The sequence below is a fragment of the Prionailurus bengalensis genome, chromosome A2 (genome assembly GCF_016509475.1).
Source record: "Prionailurus bengalensis isolate Pbe53 chromosome A2, Fcat_Pben_1.1_paternal_pri, whole genome shotgun sequence".
In the NCBI taxonomy this organism is placed as follows: Eukaryota; Metazoa; Chordata; class Mammalia; order Carnivora; family Felidae; genus Prionailurus; species Prionailurus bengalensis.
The window spans coordinates 2,439,718-2,464,309 of NC_057348.1; the positions used below are offsets into that span (position 1 = coordinate 2,439,718).

Consider the following 24,592-nt stretch of genomic DNA (forward strand, 5'->3'; position numbering starts at 1 on the left):
GCCTGTCTGGGTGTTTACCTCCCGCTGCGTGTTCTCCTGGGCGACTGGGGACGGCTGGCCTCAGTTTCCCCTTCTGTGGACAGCGTACCACAGGCCGGGCCTGGCTCTGTCATGGGAACAAAATGTGCCTATGCCTTCCACGAGGTATCTGGGGGTGCTCCCGTGTGCGCAGCCACTTAACACACTCATTAAGCACCTACTGTGTGCCAGGCAGGCTTGGAGCGGTTGAGGAGCATGACGGGGTCCTGGAGGGGGTAGCTTGGCGGGGGGGGGGGGGGGGGGGCAGGGGAGCCGCCCAGCCCGGGAAAGGGGCCCATTTCCCCTCCCCTCTGGGGCCCTCGCCCCTCCCTGGGCTCTCGGCGGGGTGGGGCGCACCACCGGGGGGGCACAGATAGGGTCTCGCGGCGGGGGGCAACCGCAGCACCCTCCCGGAGCCGGGGTGGGAGCCGACCGTTGGGATGCCCCTCCCTGTCCCCGGCCTCACCCGCGGCCTGGGGCGGGGGGTACCTCGAACATAACAGGAAATTTCAAATAACAGGAAACCGAGGCCCGGCGAGTGGCTCCACCCTGCCCCGGGGGTGAGCCACCCCGGGGCCTCAGTCCGTCCCAGGGGACCGCCATGAACGGCTCGGGGTCCCCGGCCGAGGCCCCCGAGTCCTGCCAGCAGCTGGCGGCCGGCGGGCACAGCCGGCTCATCGCCCTGCACTACAACCACTCGGGCCGGCTGGCGGGGCGCGGCGGGCCCGAGGAGGGCGGCCTGGGGGTCCTGCGGGGGCTCTTCGTGGCCGTGAGCTGCCTGGTGGTGCTGGAGAACCTGCTGGTGCTGCTGGCCATCGTGAGCCGCATGCGGTCCCGGCGCTGGGTGTACTACTGCCTGGTCAACATCACGCTCAGCGACCTGCTCACCGGCGCGGCCTACCTGGCCAACGTCCTGCTGTCGGGGGCCCGCACCTTCCTCCTGGCGCCCACCGAGTGGTTCCTGCGCGAGGGCCTGCTGTTCATGGCGCTGGCCGCCTCCACCTTCAGCCTGCTCTTCACGGCGGCCGAGCGCTTCGCCACCATGGTGCGGCCGGTGGCCAAGAGCGGGGCCGGCAAGACGGGCCGCGTCTACGGCTTCATCGGGCTGTGCTGGCTGCTGGCCGTCCTCCTGGGCCTGCTGCCGCTGCTCGGCTGGAACTGTGTGTGCTCCTTCCGGCGCTGCTCCAGCCTGCTCCCGCTCTACGCCAAGGAGTACATCCTCTTCTGCGTGGCGGTCTTCGCCTGCATCCTGGCCGCCATCATGGTGCTCTACGGGGCCATCTTCCGGGTGGTGCAGGCCAGCGGGCAGAAGGCCTCCCGGGTGCTGGCCCGCCGCAAGGCCCGCCGGCTGCTCAAGACGGTGCTCATGATCCTGGCGGCCTTCCTGGTGTGCTGGGGCCCGCTCTTCGGCCTGCTGCTGGCCGACGTCTTCAGCTCCAACGACTGGGCGCAGGAGTACCTGCGGGGCATGGACTGGATCCTGGCGCTGGCCGTGCTCAACTCCGCGGTCAACCCCCTCATCTACTCCTTCCGCAGCCGCGAGGTGTGCCAGGCCGTGCTGGGCTTTCTCTGCTGTGGGTGTCTCAGGCTGGGCCTGCGGGGGCCCGGGGACTGCCTGGCCAAGGCCGCCGAGGCCCACTCTGAGGCCTCCACCACGGACAGCTCGCTGAGGCCGAGGGACAGCTTTCGGGGCTCCCGGTCGCTCAGCTTTCGGATGCGAGAGCCCCTGTCCAGCATCTCCAGCGTGCGGAGCATCTGAGCCGGTGCCCGCGCGGGGTGCTTCTCCGGGCCCGCGGGACACCCGGGAGGGGTGGGCCGGCGGGGGGCGGGGGAGGGGGGTGCCGGGAGTGCGCAGGGAGCAGGGGGTCCTGACGGAGAGGCGGGAGCAGGGCGGCCAGCGGGGGTGCGTCCGGAGGCCCCGTGGTCGTCCCCACGGCGCCTGGGCCTGCTGATGCCGAGCAGGTGTCCCGTGGCCTCCCTGGAGGAGGTGACTGCTCACGGGGGCGGGGAGGGTCCCGGAGAGGGCATGAGCGTCTCTGCTGTGTGTGCCCCCAGCTCCCGGGTGATTCTGGGGAGTCCCAGCCCCCCTCCCCCCGCCGGCCTCGGGGGGAGGGGGCTCCCGGGCTTCGAGGGGGCGGCTGTGGGGCTGATGTCCTGGCAACACGGAAGCTCAGTGATGGTTTGTCCCGGCCTCCCTCTCCTTCACGTGTGGGCAGAGGGACGACGGCGCGGGGCTGTGGGCCGGCCGGCGGCGTGCGAGGAGGTGTGCCCGCGGCCAGGGAGGGCCGTGGGGCTGTGTGGATCTGGGGTGTGGTTGTGAGGGCGAGCGGCAGGGTGTGGATGAGAGTGTGTGTGAGGGAGGGAGGCGGGCACAGACCGGGGCGTGCCGACAGTGTGGGCTGGCCTGTCTGCTCGTGCACAGACCCCTCCGTGTGTGTGTGTGTGTGTGTGTGCACGCGTGTGCAAGCATGAGAGCCTCTGGGGCTGCCAGGTGGGGCCCCTGCCCCTCCCGCTCACTTCCCCTTTCCCCGCCCCATCCCTCATCTTGGGCCCTCCCAGTCTCTTCCCCGCCTCTGGCCTCTGCCCCCTGTGGGGGCCCTATCTGGGGGCTAACCTGGCCCTCCCCACCTCAGAGAATTGCCCACTCCTCTAGAGTTCCCGTTATTTATTATTATTAGTTTTTAAAGTTTACTTCTCTCATAGTTATGCAGCCCTAATAGCTTTCTCTTTTCCATCTTCTGACTTTTTTTTTTTAAAGTAGGCTCCACGCCCAGCATGGAACCTAACGGGGGGCTCGAACCCGTGACCCCGAGATCCAGACCTGCGCTGAGATCAAGGGCCGGATGTTCAACCGACCGAGCCACGCGGGCGCCCCTGGGGTTCCCTTTAGCACTAACTGCCTTGTCCTTCCCTCCTGTGACATGGGCCCATCACGGATGGGACCCTGGGAGGAGGCGCTCGCCAGGGCATGTGGTAGGAAGGCGCGGCCCATTCCGGGAGCCCCCGTGGCTGTTGAGCCCTTGGTAAGTGGTCAGCGCCACGGGCAACCGAACTCAGTTTGGGTTTGAACAGCCCGTGACACCCGCAGCCAGCACATTGGACAGCGCAGGGCTACGGCCCTCAACGCGGGCCACTTTCAACTGGCAGGAAGTTCCCTCTCTCTCCCTCCTTCTAGGCAAGCCCCTGCCTGCAAATCTTCCTGCCTCTGTCTTGCCACGTTCCTGGGGGCAGCACCTGCCTGCCGCGTGGGCACAGGACAGCTCTTCTCTGACCTCGGTTTCCCCTGTGCACGAGGAGGGGTGAGGCGACTGGAAACTTCGCCGCACTGCCCCGTGCGCCACGGCTAGCCGAGGGGCGGCTGCTTACAGTTAACGAAAATGAAATGAAATTTTGAAATTCACCTTCTCGGTGCCTCGGTCGGCTGGAGGTGCCGCGTCTCAGTGGCACAGCCTGAGGGGCTTTATAGACACTTGTTCCCTCGTGGTTCTGGAGGCTGGAAAGCTGCGACCAAGATGCCAGCGGGGCTGGAGCCTCTGGGGCTCCGAGGTGGAATCCGTACCATGCTCTCTCCTAGATTCTGGTGGTTTGCTGGAATCGTCCGTGTCCCCCGGCCCGTGGAAGCGTCCTCCCGAGCTCTGCCTCCACGTGGCGCTCTCCCTGGGTGTCCGTGCCCAAATGCCTTCTTTCTCTAAGGACACCGAACGACCTCATTTTTAACGTGATCACCTCTGTAAAGACGCTGTCTCCAAACACAGTCTCATTCTGAGGACTCAGACGTGAGCTCTGAGGGGGACGCGGTTCAGCCCATAACGTCCGGTCGCGCCAGGCACGTTTTAAGCACTCCATAGTGACGTGTGGCTTGTGGCCACTGTCCGGGGTGGTGTAGACGCAGGACATTTCCATCATCACAGAGATTTCTGTTGCACAGAAACTCCAGGCATGTGTCCAGGTGCACAATAAACTGGGATATTCTTATATTTTTCCGACTCTTATTGTCACGTTTATGGGTGATGGCAGCAACCTGGCTGGCTGATGGCAGGGTCTTGGTGGAATCTGTGGTGAGTGGAGCCTGGGCCATCCACCTTGAACCTGCGAGCCCGTGCTCTGGGCCCGCGTGAGCCGGCCCCACTGCCCCTTCGGGTCTCAGCTTTAGGACCGCCTCCTCCAGGGACTCTGCCCTGATTTCCCCTCCTGCCTAGGTCGCCTCTCAGCTCCCACAGCTGCTTGCGCGTCCCACACTGACGGCGGCTGTGCCCGCTTCTGGTCACTCATCCGTCTCCTCCCCTGGACTGTCAGCTCTGGGGGGGGGGGGGGGGGCGGAGACGGTGGCAGTGTCTGGGTCACTGGTGTGACCAGAGCTCCGAGAGAACTGGACCCGACAGCACGCCTCCCTCGGAGCCTCAGAAACCTCTTCCTCTCCCTCTTCCCCACCCCAGGCCTCCCCCCTGACTGTCCCCAAGACAGCAGTACTGTCCCCAAGAATCCTGACTTCTGCCGTCTGTAACCCGCTATCATTTTCCGGCCTAGAGGGCCCTCAGAAGCCCTCTAGGAGGCAAACGCCACCATCAGCCCCATTTTATAGATGGAGAAACTGAGGACCAGAGAGCTTAGGGGATGTACCCGAGGCCACACGCCTCAGAAGGGGCAGAGCTGGGGTGGCAGGCAGCTGGCGTCTCGATCCCTGCTTGTTAGGGATTACTTGAACCTCTCCATCTCCCAGGCGGGAAAACTATGGCTCAGGGGAGGAGGCGGCGTGAGCCGCTCCAGGGCCCGGGCCTCGTCACCCGAGCCAAGTTCAGGCCCCTTTCTCCGGCTGTCTCTGGGTGAGTGTGTGCGTGTCTTGTGCGTCCATAGCCTGACCCGGAAGAACGGGGGCACATGGGCCAGAATGAGTTTCGGGGTGGGGGGGGGGGCATTGGAGCTCTCACTTCCCATTCATTCCACTCATTCATTCATTCATTCATTCACTTAACCAGTGGGTCAGGCTCTACTCTGGGCATTGGGGTTCCGCCCACAGACACCCTGGTGCCTGCCCCCACAAAGGTCCCACTCTGGTTAGGGGTGACAAACACCAGGCAGGAAGGTGTTAGCCTTGCAGGAGGGTGGGGTGGAGGGATAGGAGAGGCAGCAGCCGGGAGGCTGCACGAGCTGGTGCATTCTCACATCAGCGCTTACCGAGCCCTTAATGTGTGCTGAGCTCTTTCTGAGTCAGTTCCCCTGGGGACCATCTTACTGAATTCTTACCCTTGGCGGGGGGGGGGGGGGGGGGGGGGGGGGGGCTGGGCAAAGGGCATCTGATTACTTGTCATCATATCGGGTGGCTGAGGAAACTAAGGTTCTGCGAGGTGAAGCAATTTGCCCAAGGTCACACAGCTGGGAAGGGTGGGTCGGCACTGAGACTTGATTCCAGAATTCTATCAGTCGGCACACAGGTCGCCTCGCACCTGGGGCAGAACGGGGGGGTCCCCCAAGTCCTTCAGGAGCCGTATTGAAGCCTGGATGTCAACTCACTGGGGGGCAGGGCCTTCTTGTTCGGCACCCTGTGGCCTCAGTCTTCCCATCTGTACCCTCCCACAGGGGGTATGAGTTATGGATGTTCCTTAAGACCCCTCGCAGGCAGACAGTGCGATCTTAAGGTTGCCAGATTCGAAAAAAGCAAATACGGGACACCCAGTTAAATATATGAACAACGAACTTCAAAAGAATTTTTTTTTTTTTACTATGAATATGCCCCAAATACGAATAAGCCTAAGTAGAAATCATCCTATCACCGACCCTGCACAAACTCCAGGCTCCAGACTACAAGTCCCATAACCCACTGCACCATCCCTTTAGGAAACTTCTATCATGATTCTTTCTTCTTGTTTCATTCATTCATCCCCTAACGGTATAGCCAACCCACTGTATGCCAGGCCTCGCACTAAATTCTGGGGATACATCAACCCACGAAGCGGACAAAAGTCTTTGCCCTCGCGGAGTCTAACATCTACGTGTCTTGGTTGTTTTAACGGCTTTTTCTGACTTCTGCCAGGAAGACTACAGCTCCCATGAGCCCTGCGCCTGTTTAACCGGACTACAGTTCCCAGGAGACTGCGCGCACTGGGCTGGCCCCTCTCGTCTCTTATTCCGACTTCCTTCCGGGTCGGAAGGTCACGTCCTGCCCCGCGGCTCTCACCGCCCCCCTCGTCCCCCCACAAAAGACAGGGTTGGAGAAAGTTCGACCGCAAATAGTTGTTTTAAAGTCTCCGTATTTCGGGACCCGGAGTTGACGTGACACGCCATCAGTTCTAGCCCAACAGTCCACCGCGGCGTCCCCCGTTGGGGAGTAACAGAGTGGGCCTACCACTCCCAGGAGGCTCCGCGCGCGCCAGGAGGACTACAACTCCCCGGAGGCAGCGCGGCGAGCGGGGCGGCCCGTGGCGGTGCCCGCAGGACCCCGGGGCAGGCGCGGGCTGCCCGGCGCGGCGCCCGCAGGACCCCGGCGGCTACCCATGCTGAGGTGAGTCCGCGGGAGCCGCCGCCGCCGCTGCCGCCGCCGCCGCCGCCGCTGCCGCCGCTGCCGCTGTCGCTGTCCCGTCCCCGCCGCCGCCCCGCGCGGCCCCGCCGCCGGCCAGGATGCTGGAAGAAGCGGGCGAGGTGCTGGAGAACATGCTGAAGGCGTCGTGCCTGCCGCTCGGCTTCATCGTCTTCCTGCCCGCCGTGCTGCTGCTCGTGGCGCCGCCGCTGCCGGCCGCCGACGCGGCGCACGAGTTCACCGTGTACCGCATGCAGCAGTACGACCTGCAGGGGCAGCCCTACGGTGCGTGCACCCCGGCCTCGCCGGGCTCCCCGGAGCCCGGGCACCCGCCGCGCCGGCCTGGCCAGCTGCAGTGCAGCCCGCAGACCTCGCTTAGGCCACCCGACCCTTAGCCTTAGCCGAGCCGTAGACGAGTCAGAGCCTGCGTACGTGGACCCCTGCGTGGCGCCCAGCTCTGTCCGTCCCGCGCCCCTGGAGACCTCAGCGCGGGCTCCCCTGGCCCCTGGCAAGGGCAGCGGGCCCCAGAACCCGGGGCTCCGACCCTCAGGCCAAGCTCCCTCTGCCCCTGGACCCTCGGATTCCCAGCTGGGCCGGAGTCGCACTGCCGAGGCCCCCTTCCCGGGACACCACCCGGGTGCCCATCCTCACTGGGCCGTGTCCCGGTGCCCAGAGCTCCCGCTTTGGGGGCGGATTTGGAGGTGAGCCTCCTGGCTTGGTTTCTGCCAGGCGGAGCCCCTCCATGGGCAGTTCCAACCAGCCCTGACCCTGCCCGGCCCAGGTACCCCCACTGTTTTCTGCTCAGTGCCAGTATTGTCCCCTCGGGTCTCAGGAGCTCTGATCTCTAACCCAGACCTGCCCTCACGTCCAGGCCCATCTCTCCAGCCTCTCAGGGCCCAGCTCATGAGCCAGATTCCTTAGCCAAGGCCCCCGGCCCCCACTCCTTCCCATTTCAGTCCCCATGCCTGTGGGGCCCCTTAGACCCCGTGTCTTGTCCCTTCCTTCGGAGCACACCCCCCCCCCCTCGCCCAGCCTCCTCACCCTGGTACCCCACTTGCTCCCTCTGTCCAGGAATCCTGGATCGCCTCTGACCCTGCTGGGTCCTCTGTTCCAGGCCTCCTGGCCCTTCTTCTTCCTCTCAAGGTCCTGATCCCAGCCCCTAAGCCTCGATTCTAAATTCCCTCATCTCTACTGGACTATAGCTGTATCTGGCGTTCCAGAACCTTCTGGCCTCTGGGTTTTTCTTCCAGCTTGGTGCCTTAGGCCCCTGCAAGTGCAAGTCTGATCTCTCCATAAAGAGCTTCTTCCCCCGTTCTGGTTGGCCTCACCTCTGACCCAGTCTCCTCTTGGACTGGCTCCTCCTGTTAGAACATCTCAGCCCTGGCCTGAGCCCCATGGATCCCCAGCCAAGCCCTTGGGGAACCCCAGGCCCTGCAGACATGTCCAGACATCCTCTCAGATCCGTCCTCACCCCAAAGTTAGGCCATTTCTGTTTAGAACAGTGGCTGTCAACCCAGGGGACGCTGGGTGATGACTTTGTGGTTGCCCCAAGTGGGGGTGCCCCTGGCATCCAGTGGGTGAGGCCAGGGATGCGACTCACCGCCCCTCAGTGCCCAGAACGCGCGCCCCCACCCCCAGGGAACGACCCTGCCCTGCATGTCTTCGGTGCCAGGGGGCTGACCTGAGTGGGTTGGGGTGATGATCTTGACCTGAGGCCCCAGGCTCTGGCGGGGTGGGACGGAAGGCCAGGAGCCCCTGATGCCCTGGGCATGTTTTCGTGGAATGTTACACGTTCGCGTGGGTGAAGGGCCTTTACCAGCGGCGTCCGGTGGAACTTTCTGTCTTGTGTGTCTTTGCTGTTTAACGTGGGAGCCACGAGCCACAGGTGGCCACTGGGCACTGGAGATGTGGTCCAGGCAAGGGAGGACGGGAGCTTGTAGTGTTGTGTCAGTTGTAATAAACCGAATCAGCCAAGGGTGGCTGGCGGCCGCCGGAGGAACCTGTGCTCCAGAAGGCGCAGAGCCTGGAACCTGAGATAACCGGATGCCGGGTGGGTCTCCGTCCGGCTCTCTTTTCCTCTTTCCTCCCTTCCCTGGGTTCCTTGCCCCTCCTCCTCCTGGGATTCCCTCCCATTCCTTTTCGTGGCTTGACATCTTCCCCCGTGTGGCGTCCGTAAAGACCCTGGGCTCTGGGGGGGGTGCCCCCCGTCTCAGCCGAGAGCTTCTGGTGTGCAGCCCAAGGAGGCAGAGGCCCGGTGCGTGGGGGTCACACACCCTCTTGACCCCGTGCCCCTCACACCGGGCTGTGTCCACCTGGGCAGACGCTGGAGGGATTGTTGGTGCCGTTGTTCTGGTGGGACCGGAGGGAGCCCTGGCCCGCTGGCGGCCAGCGTGGTCTCTGAGCGCTGGCCTGCAGGTCATCGCCGATTGCCGTCTCCCCAGTGTCTTCAGCATCCCCTCCGTGCCTGCGGGCTCCCCGCCTCCTGGTGCAAACCTCGCTCGAGTCTGCCTCCTTTCCTCACTTCCTGTTCTCTCCTCTTGAGAAATGCCGGCCGGCCGGCTGCTGGGAAGGAAAGGGGTGTGCTCTTTGTGCCGAAGTGCCAGCTGGGCTGAGGGTAATCCCGTCAGGTACAAGGCCATGGGTGTGACCCCGCCACCGCCTCCTGGAAGACTGGCCCTCCCGAGGTGACAGGTCGCTTTAACAGCCCTTGTGTGTGCGCCTTGCTGCGCTTAGCGGCCTGCTCATACCTGCCTCACTTGATCCCCTAGGCTGAGGCGAGGCCCTGGGAGAGGTGGCGACGTGAGCACCCCTGTCAGGCCCCTCCACCCCTCGTGGTAAATAAAGTTTTATTGGCACACAGCCGTGGCCGCTGGTTGGCGTGCAGAACTGAGTACTTGAGGCGGGGCTGGCGTGGCCCGCAAGGTGAGAGGCTTGGCCTCCCGGCCCTTGATAGAGCAGTCTGCGACCCCTGCTCGGGCCTGGTCCTGTCGAGAGAACTGGCGGCTTCCGTCCCGCCCGGTCGTGGCACCCGCCGAGCCCGACCTCTTCCTGTCCGGGGTCCGTGGCGGGGGCAGCTGCACCAGCCGCAGCTTTATGTCGCCAAAGAGGGTCTCTGCCCCTGGGGCCCTCGGGGTCCGGGGGGGCGGTTGGGGGCCCGTGTCCACCCGTCTCTGCTCTCCCGCTTCCCTTCTGGGATCCTCCCCCCGGAAGGTGGAGTCCCGCTCCGTGAGGGAGCACCAGGCCAGGTAGGCCTGCGCGCCTCCCCCTGTAGCTGATTTGAAGGACTCCGGGAGGCCGAGTGTGGGGCGCGGGGGAGGGGCCTTCCCGGACTCCCAGCGCTTCGAGGACGACCTGAAGGTCTTGCTGCCCTCGCCCTGCCCGGCCCTCCTGGGGCTCCCACGGCCAGTCTGAGTCAGGGAAAAGGCCCCTGGAGGGAGCACCCCACCCCCGGCCCTGGGGACGTGGGTCACCTTCGTGCCTTGGTCACAGGCCCCCTGCTCCCAAGGTGGCCTTCCCTTTCCCGCCTGGGGCGCTGTCCCCTTTCCCCTGATCAGCCCCTTCCCTGGTCTGCCTGCCTTCTCCGGAGGCCGCGTTCCTGGAAAGCAGAGGTGGGGGCCGGGGGGCTGGCTCTGAGCTTGAGGCGTTCGTAGCCGAGCGTCCGTGTGGACACCTGCCCCCGCAGCTCTGACCTTCGGATGGCAAGGCCGGGCTCCCCGTCACGACTTGGAGCATCCACTGTCCGGGTCTGGGATGGGAGGCCCCGGGGCCACATCCAGCCTCCCCCCACCCCCGCCCTGCCCCGCCCCGCATGTAACATGGTTGCTTGTTTTGGGCAGCCCGGGTTGGTCTGCAGCTCTTGAGGCGTTTTCCAGTCGTTGCTTCTCTTTGCTGTTTGAGTGATTTGATGTAAAAATGGGGATTTTTTTCTGGAGAGCTGCCTAAGTCCCCTTTCCCCCCGTGCTTGGGAGGCAAACGGCCCCTGAGGGCCTGCCATGCACCACGCATGGGGACAGTGCCGCCGTGGGAAGTTACGTAGATGTTAGCGCTTGTCCACGTGCAGGCGTTTAGCGTCCGTGTGGCTTCTGGCCGGTTTTCTCCAGCGCGGCCCTCTCAGGGCTCAGGGCTAAGGTGCCTGTGTCTGGGGGAGACCCCTGTTGACCCCAGAAAAGCTCTCCACCATCCTGGTTCCAACCCACCTCTTCTTGGATGGAGGGGGGCGGATTCAGTTGCCTGGAAGCTCCGTCTCTAGCTCTGTCCCTGATTTTCTGGAACTTTCTTCAGCTCTCAGAAGAGAGTGAGAGATGGCCCTCGGCTGTAGGGCGGAGGCTCCGATCTGGGGCAGTCTGGCCCCGGGGGGACTCTGGGCCGTGTCTGGGGACACCTGAGCCCCTGGCGCTGAGTGGGTGTGTCCAGGAATGCTGCTCCCAGGGAGGAGGGCCTTAGCTCTTAAGTGGTCCTCAGGGGCCCTGTGACGCACGGGAGTTTGAGTGGGTGCTGCGCCTGTGGGCGGTGAGGCGCAGGCCTTGGCTGACGTGGTCTTGCCCGTGTCTGCTGCGCCTGTGGCCGCTGTGGGACACGTAGGGGGTGAGACCGTGGGGGTCCCGGTGCCCCGCTGAGGGAGGCCCTGCCCGCCCTCCTGCAGGCACTCGGAACGCAGTGCTCAACACAGAGGCCCGCACCATCGACGCGGACGTGCTGAGCCGCCGCTGCGTGCTCATGCGGCTGCTGGACTTCTCCTACGAGCAGTACCAGAAGGCCCTGAGGCAGTCGGCCGGCGCCGTGGTCATCATCCTGCCGCGAGCCATGGCCGCCGTGCCCCAGGACGTCATCCGGGTGAGTGCGTGCACCCCCCCCCGCCTTCCCCACAGGCTTGGGTCCAGAAACTTCCACAGGAGGAAGACCGCTGGGTTCGGAGAGAGCCGTGTGGCCTTGGGCCAGGTGCCTGCCCCTGCCGTCCCTCCGCCCTTCAGAGAGCGGGCTGCCGCCTGTTGGCCTCTTCGTCGTGGTGCCTGCCACCCCAGGGTGATCCTGTCCTTAGGGGGACACACCTGGCATCCGGGGGGTGGGCTGGGGACGCTGCTCCCGCCCCCACAGTGCCGAGGCGGCGACCTGCTTTGAATTAACGGGGTCTCACAGGCCCCCGTGAAACTCCACGGATGAAGAGGCTTTTGCGGATGAGATGCGGGGGTGGGGCTGCGGAGGGGGCTCAGCCTTACCGAAGCCTAGCTCGGGGGTGGGCGGGGGCTGCAGATCGGCAGAGTCTCGGCCTCCGGCCCCAGGACCGCGGCACGGCCGGTGTGCCTCGTGTGCGGGCACCTTGTGCTCGCTGTGTGCGGGTCCCGGCCGTCAGCCTAGGGTGCCGACATCTGAGGATGTGATGGTCGTTGGGGCTGGGGCCGGCCCACGGTGACGCCAGATCTGACCCCAGACCTGGCCGGCTCTCTCTCTGTCCTCCCAGCCTGCTTTCTCCCTGGCGGGTACCGCCTGGGCGCCCCATGGCGTTGCCACCCTCTCTCAGCCCTCCGTCCTTGTCCCATCTGTGCCCACCCCCCATCCCATCCTGTCCTCTCCGGTGTGATCCTCGCCTTATCAGCCGGCCTCATGGGAGGCTGCCTGTGCTCCCGGGACGGCCACTGCCCCCTGCCCCCGCCCCCCGCCCCCCCTGCAGGCCAGAAGCCCCCTAAACAAGCCTCTCCTCCACAGCAATTCATGGAGACCGAGCCTGAGATGCTGGCCATGGAGACCGTGGTCCCTGTGTACTTTGCCGTGGAGGACGAGGCCCTGCTGTCTATCTACGAGCAGACGCAGGCCGCGTCCGCCGCCCAGGGCTCCGCCTCCGCGGCCGAAGGTAGGCTTGGGCTGCAGGACGGGGCTGGCGTGTGGGGTCCTGGCCTGTTGAGGGGCCGCGTCTCACAGCGAGCGCACGGCCCTGCACGCACCGGCTGTGCCACAGACCTGGGGCTGGAGGCCAAGACCCTGCCGTTCCGTGCCCCGCCCCACCCCTGGTTCCTGTGCAAACAGAAGCCGGAGAACCACTGACTCGGGGAGGCGTTTCCCATGTTCAGCCTCTGATGGCTTATGGGAAACACAGACACCTGTTCCACCTGCCGAGGATTCTGTCCGGGCCACCATATCATGCTGTCTGTCGGGAAGGGGTGGCAGCGTCCTTGGGGAGGGAGGAAACCCATCCTTCTGTTCCGTGGATCAGGGGCGTCCACGAGCCTGGAGCGGGGCAGGTGGCCGTCGAGAGAGAGCTAGCAGAAGCAGACACGCCGGGGAAGGGACCTGCCTGATACTCCCTTCTCACGCGTGCGAGTGGTGGGTGTGACCGGTGCCAGGGCACGGGTGTCTTCCCTGCCAGGCTCTTTGCCCTGCCCAGTCCTCACGCTGCGCCCCGGTTCACGGGGGCGGTCCTGTGTCCAGCTGGCCTTAGACCGAACCCCTGCCGTCTGGGGTGTTGGGGCGACAAGGATGCCGCCTCTGGTTCGGGGGCCCCCCGGGGGCTTGGGCTGACGCTCCCCAACCTGTCCTCAGTGCTGCTCCACACCGCCACTGCCAACGGCTTCCAGATGGTCACCAGCGGGGTCCAGAGCAAGGCCGTGAGTGACTGGCTCATCACCAGCGTGGAGGTGAGTATCTGGCCCTGCCTGCCACACTAAGACCTGGGGAGGGGGGCATCCTGGCTGTCTGAGCTCAGCCCCACCTGTTCCCCACAGAGGGAGCCTCTGATAGGGAAATCGGGTCAGATCTCCCCACCAGCCCATCTCCTGCCTTCCATTGCCAGCCCCAGCCACTCATCAAGTCTCTTCATCCTGCCTCAGGACCTTTGCACTGGCTGTCCCTGCCTCGCAGAGAGCTCCCCTTCCCGCTGTGGCCTTTTCTTTTCATATCATGCTACCTCCAAGGCTGCATCCTCAGAACTTTCTGGGGACACACACCCCCTGTTGTCCACAGCTCAGCTGAGCTGGGAGAGAGCTGAGCTCTGGGTGTTGAAGTAGCCAATTAAAGCGGCAGGCCAAACATGAAAGAGTTCAGCCCGTCATCACCTCCTGTGGGGGTGGAAGCAAGCGTGTAGGCCGGAGGAAACCCTGACTCGGCTGCTCTGTTCTCCCCCGTGTCGAGGGTCAGCTCTGTCGGCAGCCGTGGGGGGCCTGGACGGAAAGCTCCGGCAGTTGTGTGGACCCCGGGTGGGGAGGTGGCGAGGGGGAGGGCTGGCAGTGGAAAAGCACAAAGTGGGGACTGTCTTCTTTTCATGGTGTCATCGTGTCCGTCGTGTCCCCCACCCCAGTGAGGAGGTCTCCCTGGAGACCGCCTGGGGGACCCTCACAGACGCCCCGGAAACAAAGGCACAGGGCAAGGAGCACAGACGGGGCAAGTGCACGGCCAGGGGCTGAGTGCCCGATGGCAGCCTGTCGGCCTGAGAAACCACATAGTTTCAACCCGGAGCCGGAGTCGTCCCGTGGCAGGCCTGACCCAGGCCTGGCTTTACCTCGTGTCCAGGGATCGTCCCATCTGACACGCTCGGAGCCCGCGTGTCACTCTTTTCTTTCCTACCGGCCCCGGCGCCGGAGGAGCTGAGACCGTGTCATCTCGGCCCGTGTGGTGTCCTGGGAGCCTGACCAGGCGCTTGTGCACGGCAGGCCCTCAGCGAGCACTTGAGCTGAGCGTGCTGGTCGCCCCGGCCTCTGTTTGGGCCAGGCGGGCCTGAGTCCCCAGTGGCTCACACCAGACGGCGCCAGGCTACTCGGCCAGCCCCTGGTGCCGGCGTGCGGGCTCCGTGCGAGTTGGGGTGCGGCTAGCCCTCCCCTCTCCAGAACTAAGCGAGTCCGCCTCGGGAGTTTAAGCTTTCTCCGTGAGCACTCTGAGCCCTGCTGTGTGCGGGAGGCAGCAGCGGGCGGGATGCCCTTCCTTCCTGGAAGAACTCCCCTGCAGTCCGGGGAGGTCCGAGGGTGGCAGGCGGGCACTTCGGCCCAGCGGGAGACGGGCTCTGCCGGGGCAGTCACGCCTGCAAAAAATGGCTCATCCCAGTCCGCGCAGGGACCCTCGGGGACGCCAGACTGGCAGGTCCATAGCGGCGAGGGGAGTCGGGGCTCCGGGCGGGGTGGGCCGCCCGCAGGGACCGGGTGCAGGGGGCTGGGCAGGGTGGCCGGTGGGGCTGGGCAGGCCGATGCAGGATGTGGGGACGGCGCTGCCCCGTCAAAGCAGTGGATGAAATTAGAAGAGGAATAGCGTAAAAACCGTGTGACGCATCGCGGCAGGGCCCTTGCCATCGGGCTCCCGGAGGTGGGGCCGAGCAGCAGCCGGTCCGGGTACCAGGGGGTTAATAGCAGCGGGGCCGCCCGGGGTCTGGTGGGTTCTTGCCTTTCAGGAGTCTCTTTCAGCCTGCCAGCCTGGCCGTCCTGGCCTGTGGTTCTAGAAACCTCTGCAGTGCCCTGAGCCCCCTGCCATCCCTGTTATCTGGGTCGAAGCGGGGGGCATGGAGGAAGTGGGGGTGCTCGGCTGCCCCCCTACTCTCCCTGGCCCCCGTTGGCTCACGCAGCCGGTGCTGGGATCAGCCTGTCTCGAGAGGCCTGAGCCCGTGCGGTCGGCAGTGTGCCCGTGGTCTCGGGCGGGGACCCACACCCGAGCTGTGGTCCCGGGTCTCGGCCGGCTCCCCGTGGACGGCAGCCAGGAGGGCTCGCCAGCGGCCGCTTCCCATCTGACGTGGCTAAGGCCCTCGCAGAGCTCGCCCTCTAGCTGGCAGGATCAGAAAAACGGCCTCAGCCGTGTGCTGGCAAAGACCCTGGGCCACCCCGTCCGACCTCTCTGCACCCCGGGACTAGCCTTGGACGGGAGGAGTGGAGGCTGAGGCCTTTGCTGACAAGAGGTGGTTCTGCTTTGTCACCCCCGTGACTTCAGTGAGGGCCAGTCCACACGTGCTGGGTCTCCAGCTGGGGCGCCGGGACCTGGACCCCGGACCCCGATGGGCTCCTGTGGCCGCGTGCTGAACTGGCTGCCTCTCATCAGCAGAGCTCTGCTCCTGCCCTGACGGTGGCTCGGGGCTCAGCCTTCGAAAGATGGGTCGGGTCTCCAGTTGGGGAAGCCCCACAGAGAGAGCAGTGGTCGGCGTGCCGCGGCCCTCGTGACTCCTTGTGTAAATAAAGTTTTATTGGCGCCCGGCCACAGCCGTTGGTTCACGTATTGTCCGTGACGGAGCCGGCAGGGCTCGAGAGACTGCCCCACCCCACGGGCAGCCGGAACTGTTTCTGGCCATTGCCCCCCCCCCCCCCCCCCCCCCCCCCGCCAGCGTGCCCTTCACAGACTGTCTCTCTCTCTGCAGGGGCGGCTGACCGGGCTGGGTGGAGAAGACCTTCCCACCATCGTCATCGTGGCCCATTACGATGCCTTCGGAGTGGCCCCTGTACGTATGCGGGCACTTTGGGGAGGGGCCCGGGCATCCCCACCCCCAGCCCTGCTCCAGCCTAGCTCAGAGGTGGAGCGTTTCTGTGCAGTGTGGCTGGGGTCACAGCAGCGGCACCCGCCCTCTGAGGCCCAGGAGCATCCCTGGCACGGGTGGCATCGTGGAGCAGACACGGGCTAATCTGAGGCAGGTCTTGCGGCCAGGGTCCCGCAAGAGATGGGTGGCCGGAAATCGAGCCCAGGGTGTCTGTGCCAGGGTCCTCAGGACCCCTGCCAGGAGCAGGGATGTGTGCAAAGATCCCCAGGGGTGGGGGTGTGCTGGGAGGACCCCAAGGCCGTGGTTTTTATAAAGGGTGAGAAGCAGATAATCTCAGGGCATAGGCACGGGGTGGGGGACGGCACAGGGACACCAGGCTAAGCTTCCAGAATCGTCTCCCGGGGTATCCCCTAGGACGAGCTTGATCCCCCCCCCCCAAAACGACACGTGACCACACGTGAGGTGTGGTCTCCAGGGGGGGTAGAGACCCAGCGCCCAGGTTCTCACCGGGGGTCGGTCAGCAGGCCCCTCTGCCGGGCTCAGGCGGAGACCCCAGACCCCAGGAGGGGAGCGGGTCCTCGGCGCAAACCTCGTGTCTGCACAGACAGCTCCGGGACACGAGCCCCCGGCAGGTGAGGCTGGTGGGAGCCCCCGGTCCAGTTTCAGATGCCGCTGAGGGCCGGCCTCGCCAGCAGTCCTCTGAGGAGGGAAGTGTCGGGCCTGCTGAGTTCTGCTGCCCTGCAGGCCTCCCCCACCCCCTCACCCCCTGCCGAGCTGTCTGAGCCCCCTGCACAGTGAGGTCACGGTCACTGCTCACTCTCACCAGCTTGTAAACAGTGCCTGTGGCTTCATCAGGAAAGTCTTGCTTTGAAAGAAAAACTGTCCAAACCGAAGAGGTTGCCAGTGGCAGCCCGGCCTGAGGTCCTGGCCGTGTGACCATGGCAATGGTGAGCAGCCGTTCCAAGGGCCACCCCACCTGGGAGGCCAGCGGTCCCGGATGCCTGGACCCGCCGGGGCCCAGAGGCAAGGCCTTGAGCTGTCCCCTCAGGATGCTCAGCCTCGTCATCATTCTCCCTCCCGCCTCATCTGCAGCCTTTTAGATTATTTTGTTTTTAATCCCCCGCCCCCTGCCGTGAAGTCTGCCTGCCTGCCTTCCGTGAGATGTAATTCATTTAAAACTTGTTCTTTTAAAGCAAATGTTTTAGTACAGGGTAGGACACTCATTGCTGTGAAACCATCCCCGTCTACTTCCAGAACATTCTGTCACCCCAAAAGTAGCCCCATCCCCATCAGCGGTCACTCCCCGTCGCTCCCCAGATCCCACGAGCCCCCTTCCTGTCTGTGGATGAGCCTGTTCTAGACGTTTCACACACGTGGACTCACACGCCATGTGGCCTCTGGTATCTGGTTCCTTCCCTGAGCGTCATGTTACCTTTTTTCCTGAATTTTAACGTATCAATATGTGATATGTTGGCTACAGACTGTAACCTGGGGGGTCCCCGAGCCCTATCATAGAATCCAATTTTTTTTCTTATCTGATTACCATGTTGTTGGGAGTGTTCCTTCAGATTACAGAATGCGGATGAGTCGGGGGCTTTCACAGCTTGGGGGGGGGGGGCGCCTGCACCGCTCTCCTGCCCCCCAGTAGCACAGGGTAGAGGGGCTGCGTTCCTGGGGCAGGTGCTCCAACCAGGCCGCCCCCGTGGGCCAGAGTCTTGGCGAGCAGGGCTGGAGCCGGGGAGCGAGGCGTGGCCCAGAGGCAGAGGCCGGGCTCCGGCTGCCAGGGCGGGGCTGGCGAAGTGACCTCCGGCCTCGTGTCCCTCCTGCCCGCAGTGGCTGTCACACGGTGCGGACTCGAACGGGAGCGGCATCTCTGTGCTGCTGGAGCTCGCCCGCCTCTTCTCCAGGCTCTACACCTACAAGCGCACCCACGCCGCGTACGTGACAGCTGGGCGGGGGGTGGGGGCCGCGCACGCCCCCAGGAGTACCTGCACCGAGGTCCCCCGGGCGCCGGGCCTGGAGCTGAGCCCCACCCGGGTCCTGCACCCCAGGGACACCGGGTCCCGTCTGGGGCCGTCTGGCACTGAGTGGGTGGGTCCGGGGATGCCGCTCGCCCCCCACGGAGCCCGGGTCGCCCCACAGAGCGTCCACGGTGCTGGGACAGGGACACCCTGCTCTGAGGGGCCGGGGCTCAGTGCCTGTGGGAGACCAGCTCCTCCCCGGGGGCCCGGTCTCACCTCCACAGCCGACAGCTGCTCTCCCCATGCTGCCAGGTACAACCTCCTGTTCTTTGCTTCTGGAGGGGGCAAGTTCAACTACCAGGGAACGAAGCGCTGGCTGGAAGATAACCTGGACCACACGGGTGAGTGGCCGCGGGGGGCCGGGGCCGGGACCGCAGAGGGGCGCCTCCCTCCTTGCCCCCCGCAACCGCTCTTGCTGCCACGCAGACTCCAGCCTGCTCCAGGACAACGTGGCCTTCGTCCTGTGCCTGGACACCGTGGGCCGCGGGGACAGCCTGCACCTGCACGTGTCCAAGCCGCCCAGGGAGGGGACGCTGCAGCACGCCTTCCTGCGGGAGCTGGAGACGGTAGGTGCCAGAGCGCGTGCCCGCTGCTGCCCGGGATCTCTGGCCCCGCGCCCGCCCGTTGCCTCGCGGTCGCGTCCAGCAGGCTGGTGATCAGGCGCTTTGTACGTGCTGGCGCCCGAGGACTAGGGACTCGGGAACCCTCTTGGCCCCCAAGGCCCTGCGTGAACCTCCGTGGTCTGAGCTGGCGCGGGCCCCCCTCGCGGAGACGGCCGGCATCCGGGGCGGGGGTGTCGCCCTGATGGGCCCCCGCCCCCGCACAGGTGGCCGCCCACCAGTTCCCGGAGGTGCGGTTCTCGATGGTGCACAAGAAAATCAACCTGGCGGAGGACATCCTGGCCTGGGAGCATGAGCGCTTTGCCATCCGCCGGCTGCCTGCCTTCACCCTGTCCCATCTGGAGAGCCACCGCGACGGCCAGCGCAGCAGCATCATGGATGTGAGGTGAGTGTGGGCGCGGCCGCGAAGCCTCCCCTCCGCCCATGCCCGGTTGTGAGCGATCTTTGAGGGACGACGGTGTAGGTGCAGGTGCCCGGATGGAGGGAGTGAACCCAAAACGTGGGTGGTTGGGAAGGGGCCAGCGTTGGCTGAGGACCCCAGGAACAGTGGGGGGCCGGGGGCCTGGAGAGGCTGCGTGAGTGGTTTGGGGTCCCCTGGCCCCCACAGGTGATGTCCAGACCCCACACGTGACTTTCAGACGCTGGGCACCTCGGTCTACCCTGCTTCCCACATGCTGCAGCATCTGTCCCTGGGCCTTTGCACGGCCGTGCTGAGGCCTGGCGAGTGGTGCCCTGTCTCGTGTCTCCTTGGGGAGCCCTCCCCACCCCTTTCTTCCTCACCATCTGTCTTCAAGACCCTGTGCACCTCTGGCTTCTGCCATTTTATGACTTCACTTCTCGTTCGTGGCTCCCTGTGGCCTGTCGGCCCTCAGTGGGGCCAGGGTTTTATGGTGGCCTTGGGGCTGGGCCCAGCCCTGTTGCTGAACATGTCTGCTGGGGGATGAGAAGCTGGTCCTCGAGGAGGCCCTGCCAGGCAGTGGGTGAGGCCTAGAGAGAGAGCAGGTGTGGGCAGGGTGTTGACTGTTCCTGGGGCATCAGGGAAGCTTCCTGGAAGAGGCGGTGCTACAGTCGAGGGGCGTCCAGAGAAGGGCTTTCCGGGCGGAGAGAGCAGGAGGGAAGGGGCTGGGCCCTGGCTAATCCCTCCGCCTTCCCGGAGAGGGGGTGGGGGGGGCCGGGCTGCACACACTCGGCTGGGCGGTGTTTTGCGCCAGAGATCCTTTTCCGGGTCTGTGTGTTGCCTGCGCAGCCTCAGGAGGGTGTCTCTGGGTGTCTGTGCGATTTCCCCCCTTCGTGTAGGGACCCAGGGCTCATCCCCTCCAGCGCGACCTCGCCTTCACTGGTCACGTCCGTGGAGGCCCCGCTTCTCAGGCAGGGCCTGTCCCCAGGCTCTGGGTGGGCGTGAATGTGGGGACATGTTCACCCGGCCCAGGACATCGCATCAGTGATGTCCGCCACAACCGCGGGGGCGGGTCCCCCCTGACCGCCCCCGCGTTCCCCGATGAGGAAACTGAGGCCCAGAGCCGCTCACCATTCCAGGCAGATGCTGGGGAGGCGCCCGCCCTGCCCGAGGCGGCGGCTGTGGCTTTTTTTGTTTGTATCATCATCGGAAATACGACCACTGTTTTTCTGGCGATTTTAACTGAGGCTGATTCCAGACACATCCGTGCGCTTTCTTCACACCTGCCCTAAGGTCCCGGGTCGACTCTAAAACCCTGACCCGCAACACCAGGCTCATCGCAGAGGCCCTGACCCGAGTCATCTACAACCTGACCGAGAAGGTGAGCCCCCAGCGCGCCCGCCAGCTCCCGGCCCGCCCCCCGCCGGGCGGCCAGACTCAAGGTGCGTCCCCCCACCCACTGTCTCCACAGGGCACCCCCCCAGACATGCCGGTCTTCACGGAGCAGATGGTAAGGGCCGGGCTGGGGGCGGGGCGGGGCGGGGGGAGGAGGAGGGGGCGGGGCGGGGGAGGAGGAGGGGGCGGGGCGGGGGGAGGATGAGGGGGCGGGGCGGGGGAGGGGGAGGGGGCGGGGCCGGCGGGGGAGGGGGAGGGGGCGGGGCCGGCGGGGGGGGCGGGGCCGGCGGGGGAGGGGGCGGGGGCGGGGTCCCGTGACCGCGGCCCGCGCCCCGCAGCAGATCCAGCAGGAGCAGCTGGACTCCGTGATGGACTGGCTCACCAACCAGCCCCGCGCGGCCCAGCTGGTGGACAAGGACGGCACGTTCCTCAGCACCCTGGAGCACTACCTGAGCCGCTACCTGAAGGAGGTGAAGCAGCACCACATCAAGGCGGACAAACGGTGAGGCGCCGGCTGCCCGCCCCCGCCCCGCCCGACAGCCGCGTGGGCTGTGGCTCCCCGCTCAACAGGCCCCCGGGGGCTTCCAGAGCAGATGGAAACAGTGGACGGGAATAAAACAAGGGGTTCAAAGTACAGCTGTCCCGTTAAATGTGGTTCCACGCAAATGCTTATGTACACGTTCTTGTTTAGCGTAAGTATGTCTCCTGTGGCGTGTGGGATATACTTATACTGACGGCCGATTTTTCTTTATTTAAAATCCGAAGGTAACTGATGTCCTGTGCTTAATTGGGCAGCCTGGTATACCCCCCGCCCTCTGGTCCTTTCATGCTCTGGTATCTAGTGACTCGTACCCCCGGTCCCTGGTCTGCCCTCAGGATGCTCCTCCCCACCACGGGCCAGCTGGGTTTTGTCTTTTTTTCTGCTGCTCAGAGCCCCCCACGTGGGCCAAGCTAGCGCCTCAGGGCCTTGTGGCCGGAGGGAACCTGCAGGAGATCTCCCCACACTGCTTGGTGCCCTTTGCTGGCTTTTTACCTTCTCCCGACTCATGGTGTGCCTGAGAGTCAGAGCCCTTGGGCGGAAGAAGAAACCGAGGCTCAGAGTGGACCCACGGCTGTGGAGCCAGGGCCTCTGATTCCCAGACCACCTTGCCCTCTCTCTATGGAAATGCTTTCCAGACCAGTAAATTCTTAGCAGTCACCCTACTCCGTTTTTAAAGAGTGTTCTGACGCCCAGAAAAGCAATAGGAAAGAGGTTACTTCAGGACAAAGAATAGTTCTTCCCCAGGAGGGTGAGTGGCAGCTTTGCCCAAGCACGCGCACACACACACACACACACACACACACACGCACGCACGCACGCACATGCTCCGTCCCCCGTTCTGGGCCCACGGGCCCTCCAGGCGGTCTGATTTCTGGGGGACACAGAACGTGGCCCCGCTGCTGGGTGACCCCGCTGAGGAAGTGCTCTCTCCTCAGGGACCCCGAGTTTGTCTTCTATGACCAGCTGAAGCAGGTGATGAATGCCTACAGGTGAGCTGCCCTGGGTCACTGCCCGTGGCGTGCGGTCCAGGGACACGGAGGCAGCCCGCACCCTCCCCTGACCCCGCCGACGCCCCGGTCTCCCTCAGGGTCAAGCCAGCCATCTTCGACCTGCTGTTGGCCGTCTGCATCGGCGCCTACCTCGGGATGGCCTACACGGCGGTCCAGGTGAGCCGGGAGAGGGCCGGGAGGGGGCTCACCCAGCCAGGTGCGTGCTCACCCCCACCCTGCCTAGCAGGACGTGACCCCCAGGCAGCCCTTGGGCCCAGCTCTCACTCACGCCCCCCACGCCGCCCCTATAGCACTTCGACCTCCTGTACAGAACCGTTCAGAGACTGCTCGTGAAGGCCAAGACGCAGTGACGCCCCCGCCTGCCACCCCTCCCCACGCCACAGCCGGCCGGCACCCCGAATTACAGAGGTTTTCCGTGTTGCTCTTGAGGACTTGGGGGGTTCTTTCTCTTTTCTGTCCCGTGAACTCTATGGGAGGAGCATTTGGTGGAGGCCCCGGGGCCGGGCCCTGGACTTGGGGACAAGTCTGCGGACGAGCCCCCCGCCCCGGAGGCGATCCCCCAGCCCTCAGGGTTCACGGGCTGCAGGATGACCAGAAAGGCGCCCGGCCCGTCCCTCCTTTTGCCCGCGACGCTGACCGGCGACTGCAGGCTGAGGGGCAGGGGGCCGCCCCTCTCTGGCCCTGTCTGGCCTCACTCCGCCCCGTCCGCCTGGTGATGTGGGTGCTCAGCCTCTTGTCTGCCGGGCAGCACCAGCCCATCCCTCGGAGACTGGGTCCCCCCGCCCTGGCCTCTCGCCTCGGGTGCGGCCTTGGAACACGTGTCCCCCGAGCCCCTGGCTTGTCACCGCCTCTGCCCTCCCGCCGTGCCCGGGGCACTTGAGCCTGTCCCTTGGGGACCCGGCTGCCCCGACGCCCCTGGGGCGGGAGACAGGCGTGGAGAGAGGAGGCACCCTAGCCCTCTGCCCCTTCCCTTGGGCTCTCTGGGCCTCGGTCTCCTCACCCGTGGGGTGGAGGCTGTGTTCTGGGGGCAGCCGGTGCCCCCGCGTCTGAGGACGGCATCCAGGCTGGGGATCGAGCAGAGCGTTTGCTGGAGAAGACGTGGCTGCCCTTCCCGGGACCTGGGACCTGGAGAGGAAGGTCTGGGCCTGAACCCCACAAATCAGGCTCCTCGTAAGGGAAGGGTGTGGAGGGGGCCTCCAGTGCTGCTGAGATTGATCTCAGGGAGACCCAGGCGAACCGATTCATTAGCAATATAATCAGTGAGGTGTCCTGTGCCGAGGGGAGGGTCAGGATGAGGGAGGCTCTGGGCACCTGCCTCAGCCCCCAGGGAGGCCTTAACGGAGGGTCTGGAGAGCAGGGGGACCGCGCCCTCCCACGTGCCCCCCACCAGCCAGCCCTCCCCAGAAGCCAGCTCACCACCCACTGCAGGGACGGGCTCCCGGGGGCTGTGTCTCCGTGTCCACCTTGGGCCTCCTGCCTTCGCCAAGCCAGACCGTCCCTGTCCCAGCCCCCCAGGCACAGGGAGGGGCAGGTGTGGGGTCTACAGGCTCTCCTGCCTCTGCCCCCCTCCCCGCCACCTTGCCCTGCTGGGTGGCCTGTCTCCTCCAGAGACTGTTTACCGAGTGCCCAGCCAGCCTGGCCACCTCTGGGGGCAGGGCTCGAGGACCGGTGTTGGCCCGTCTTCCCCACGTGTGCCTGCCCAGCGGGTGTCTCTCCTGCTGGGGCGGCCGTCAGGACTGCTAACTGTTCAGAGCTCAGGCTGGTGGGGGACGGACTTGGACGATCAGAAAATAAAGCCATATCGAATGATCCGCCTCTCGTGTCCTGTCCGGGAGCCGCTTGTAAGGTGTTTTGTGCTCCTTGAGGGGCCTGGGGCCAGGTGAGCGGGGTCGGTCCTTCCTGCCCCCCAGCTGCCAGCTGAGGGTGGAAACCCACTCGCTGTCCAGTGGGATCACGGGGTGTGTTTGGTTCCTGGGGCAGCTGTACCCCGACCAGGCACCCTGAGCAAGTTTCTGGTCTCCCAGCTCTGGAGGCCAGAAGTCAGGGGCAGGGCGTGGGCAGGGCTGGCTCCTGGGTCCCCAACAGTCTCTTCCTGGCTCTCTCGGGTCCCTCGGCTCGTGGGCGTGTGGCTCCAGCTGCACGCCTGCACTTTCCCTCTGCTTCTCTCCCGCTCTCAGGCCCCCACCCCCGGGGCAGCACCACAACCTCTCTGCTGATAAATATGCAAAGACCCTCTTTCCAGAGAAGGTCACGTGCTGAGGCTCCCGTGGGTGTGAATCGGGGCTGGGGGGGGTGGGGTGGGGTGGGGCAGGGGGCTGTATGCAGGCTGCCCCCATCATTCCGCCTCCCCTGACCCCCAGTCCCAAACCAGTCTCCAGGGCCATCCGGGCCGGAGCACAGCCACTGCGGCGCTCGGGTGCAACACTCCACTTTGGGTTTACAGGGCCCAGGTCTCTGCTCCAGGCCTGGGAGCTCCCGCCAGGTGCCTGCCCCCCAGGCTTACCCTGCTCGGCTCCACCCAGATCTGTCGGCCGGTGAACGGCGTCCGTGTGTCCTCTGTGGTGGTCAGTGAGAACAAACAAGGTGTTCTCAGGGGCTGGTGTTCTGGATGTGGGAGAGGACAGCCTGCGCGCGGTGTCA

General features: G+C 65.3%; 2 protein-coding genes across 3 annotated transcripts; both read left to right on the plus strand.

The window, feature by feature from the left end:
• Nucleotides 1–358: 358 nt before the first annotated feature.
• Nucleotides 359–3,995, plus strand: S1PR4 (sphingosine-1-phosphate receptor 4). Its single transcript, XM_043586109.1, has one exon. The coding sequence runs from the start codon at nt 620–622 to the stop codon at nt 1,775–1,777; it is 1,158 nt and encodes a 385-aa protein (XP_043442044.1). The 5' UTR covers nt 359–619; the 3' UTR covers nt 1,778–3,995.
• A 2,477-nt stretch (nt 3,996–6,472) lies between these two features.
• NCLN (nicalin) lies at nt 6,473–23,761 on the plus strand. Of its 2 annotated transcripts, none has more exons than XM_043586111.1 (15): nt 6,473–6,817; nt 11,175–11,365; nt 12,236–12,380; nt 13,067–13,161; nt 15,852–15,932; nt 17,802–17,905; nt 18,242–18,330; nt 18,416–18,555; nt 18,816–18,994; nt 20,300–20,387; nt 20,478–20,516; nt 20,740–20,903; nt 21,878–21,931; nt 22,030–22,108; nt 22,243–23,761. In XM_043586111.1, the coding sequence occupies exons 1-15, from the start codon at nt 6,634–6,636 to the stop codon at nt 22,300–22,302; spliced, it is 1,692 nt and encodes a 563-aa protein (XP_043442046.1). In that variant the 5' UTR covers nt 6,473–6,633; the 3' UTR covers nt 22,303–23,761. The 2 variants fall into 2 exon arrangements, with proteins under 2 accessions (XP_043442046.1, XP_043442047.1); XM_043586112.1 differs by having other exon boundaries at nt 20,743–20,903.
• Nucleotides 23,762–24,592: the final 831 nt, after the last annotated feature.

Coding starts and splice junctions, on each gene's coding strand:
- S1PR4 (XM_043586109.1), top strand. CDS start 620: ATGAACGGCTCGGGGTCCCCGGCCGAGGCCCCCGAGTCCTGCCAGCAG.
- NCLN (XM_043586111.1), top strand. CDS start 6,634: ATGCTGGAAGAAGCGGGCGAGGTGCTGGAGAACATGCTGAAGGCGTCG. Junction 20,388..20,477: donor TCTACAACCTGACCGAGAAG/GTGAGCCCCCAG, acceptor CTGTCTCCACAG/GGCACCCCCCCAGACATGCC. Junction 20,517..20,739: donor CGGTCTTCACGGAGCAGATG/GTAAGGGCCGGG, acceptor CGCGCCCCGCAG/CAGATCCAGCAGGAGCAGCT.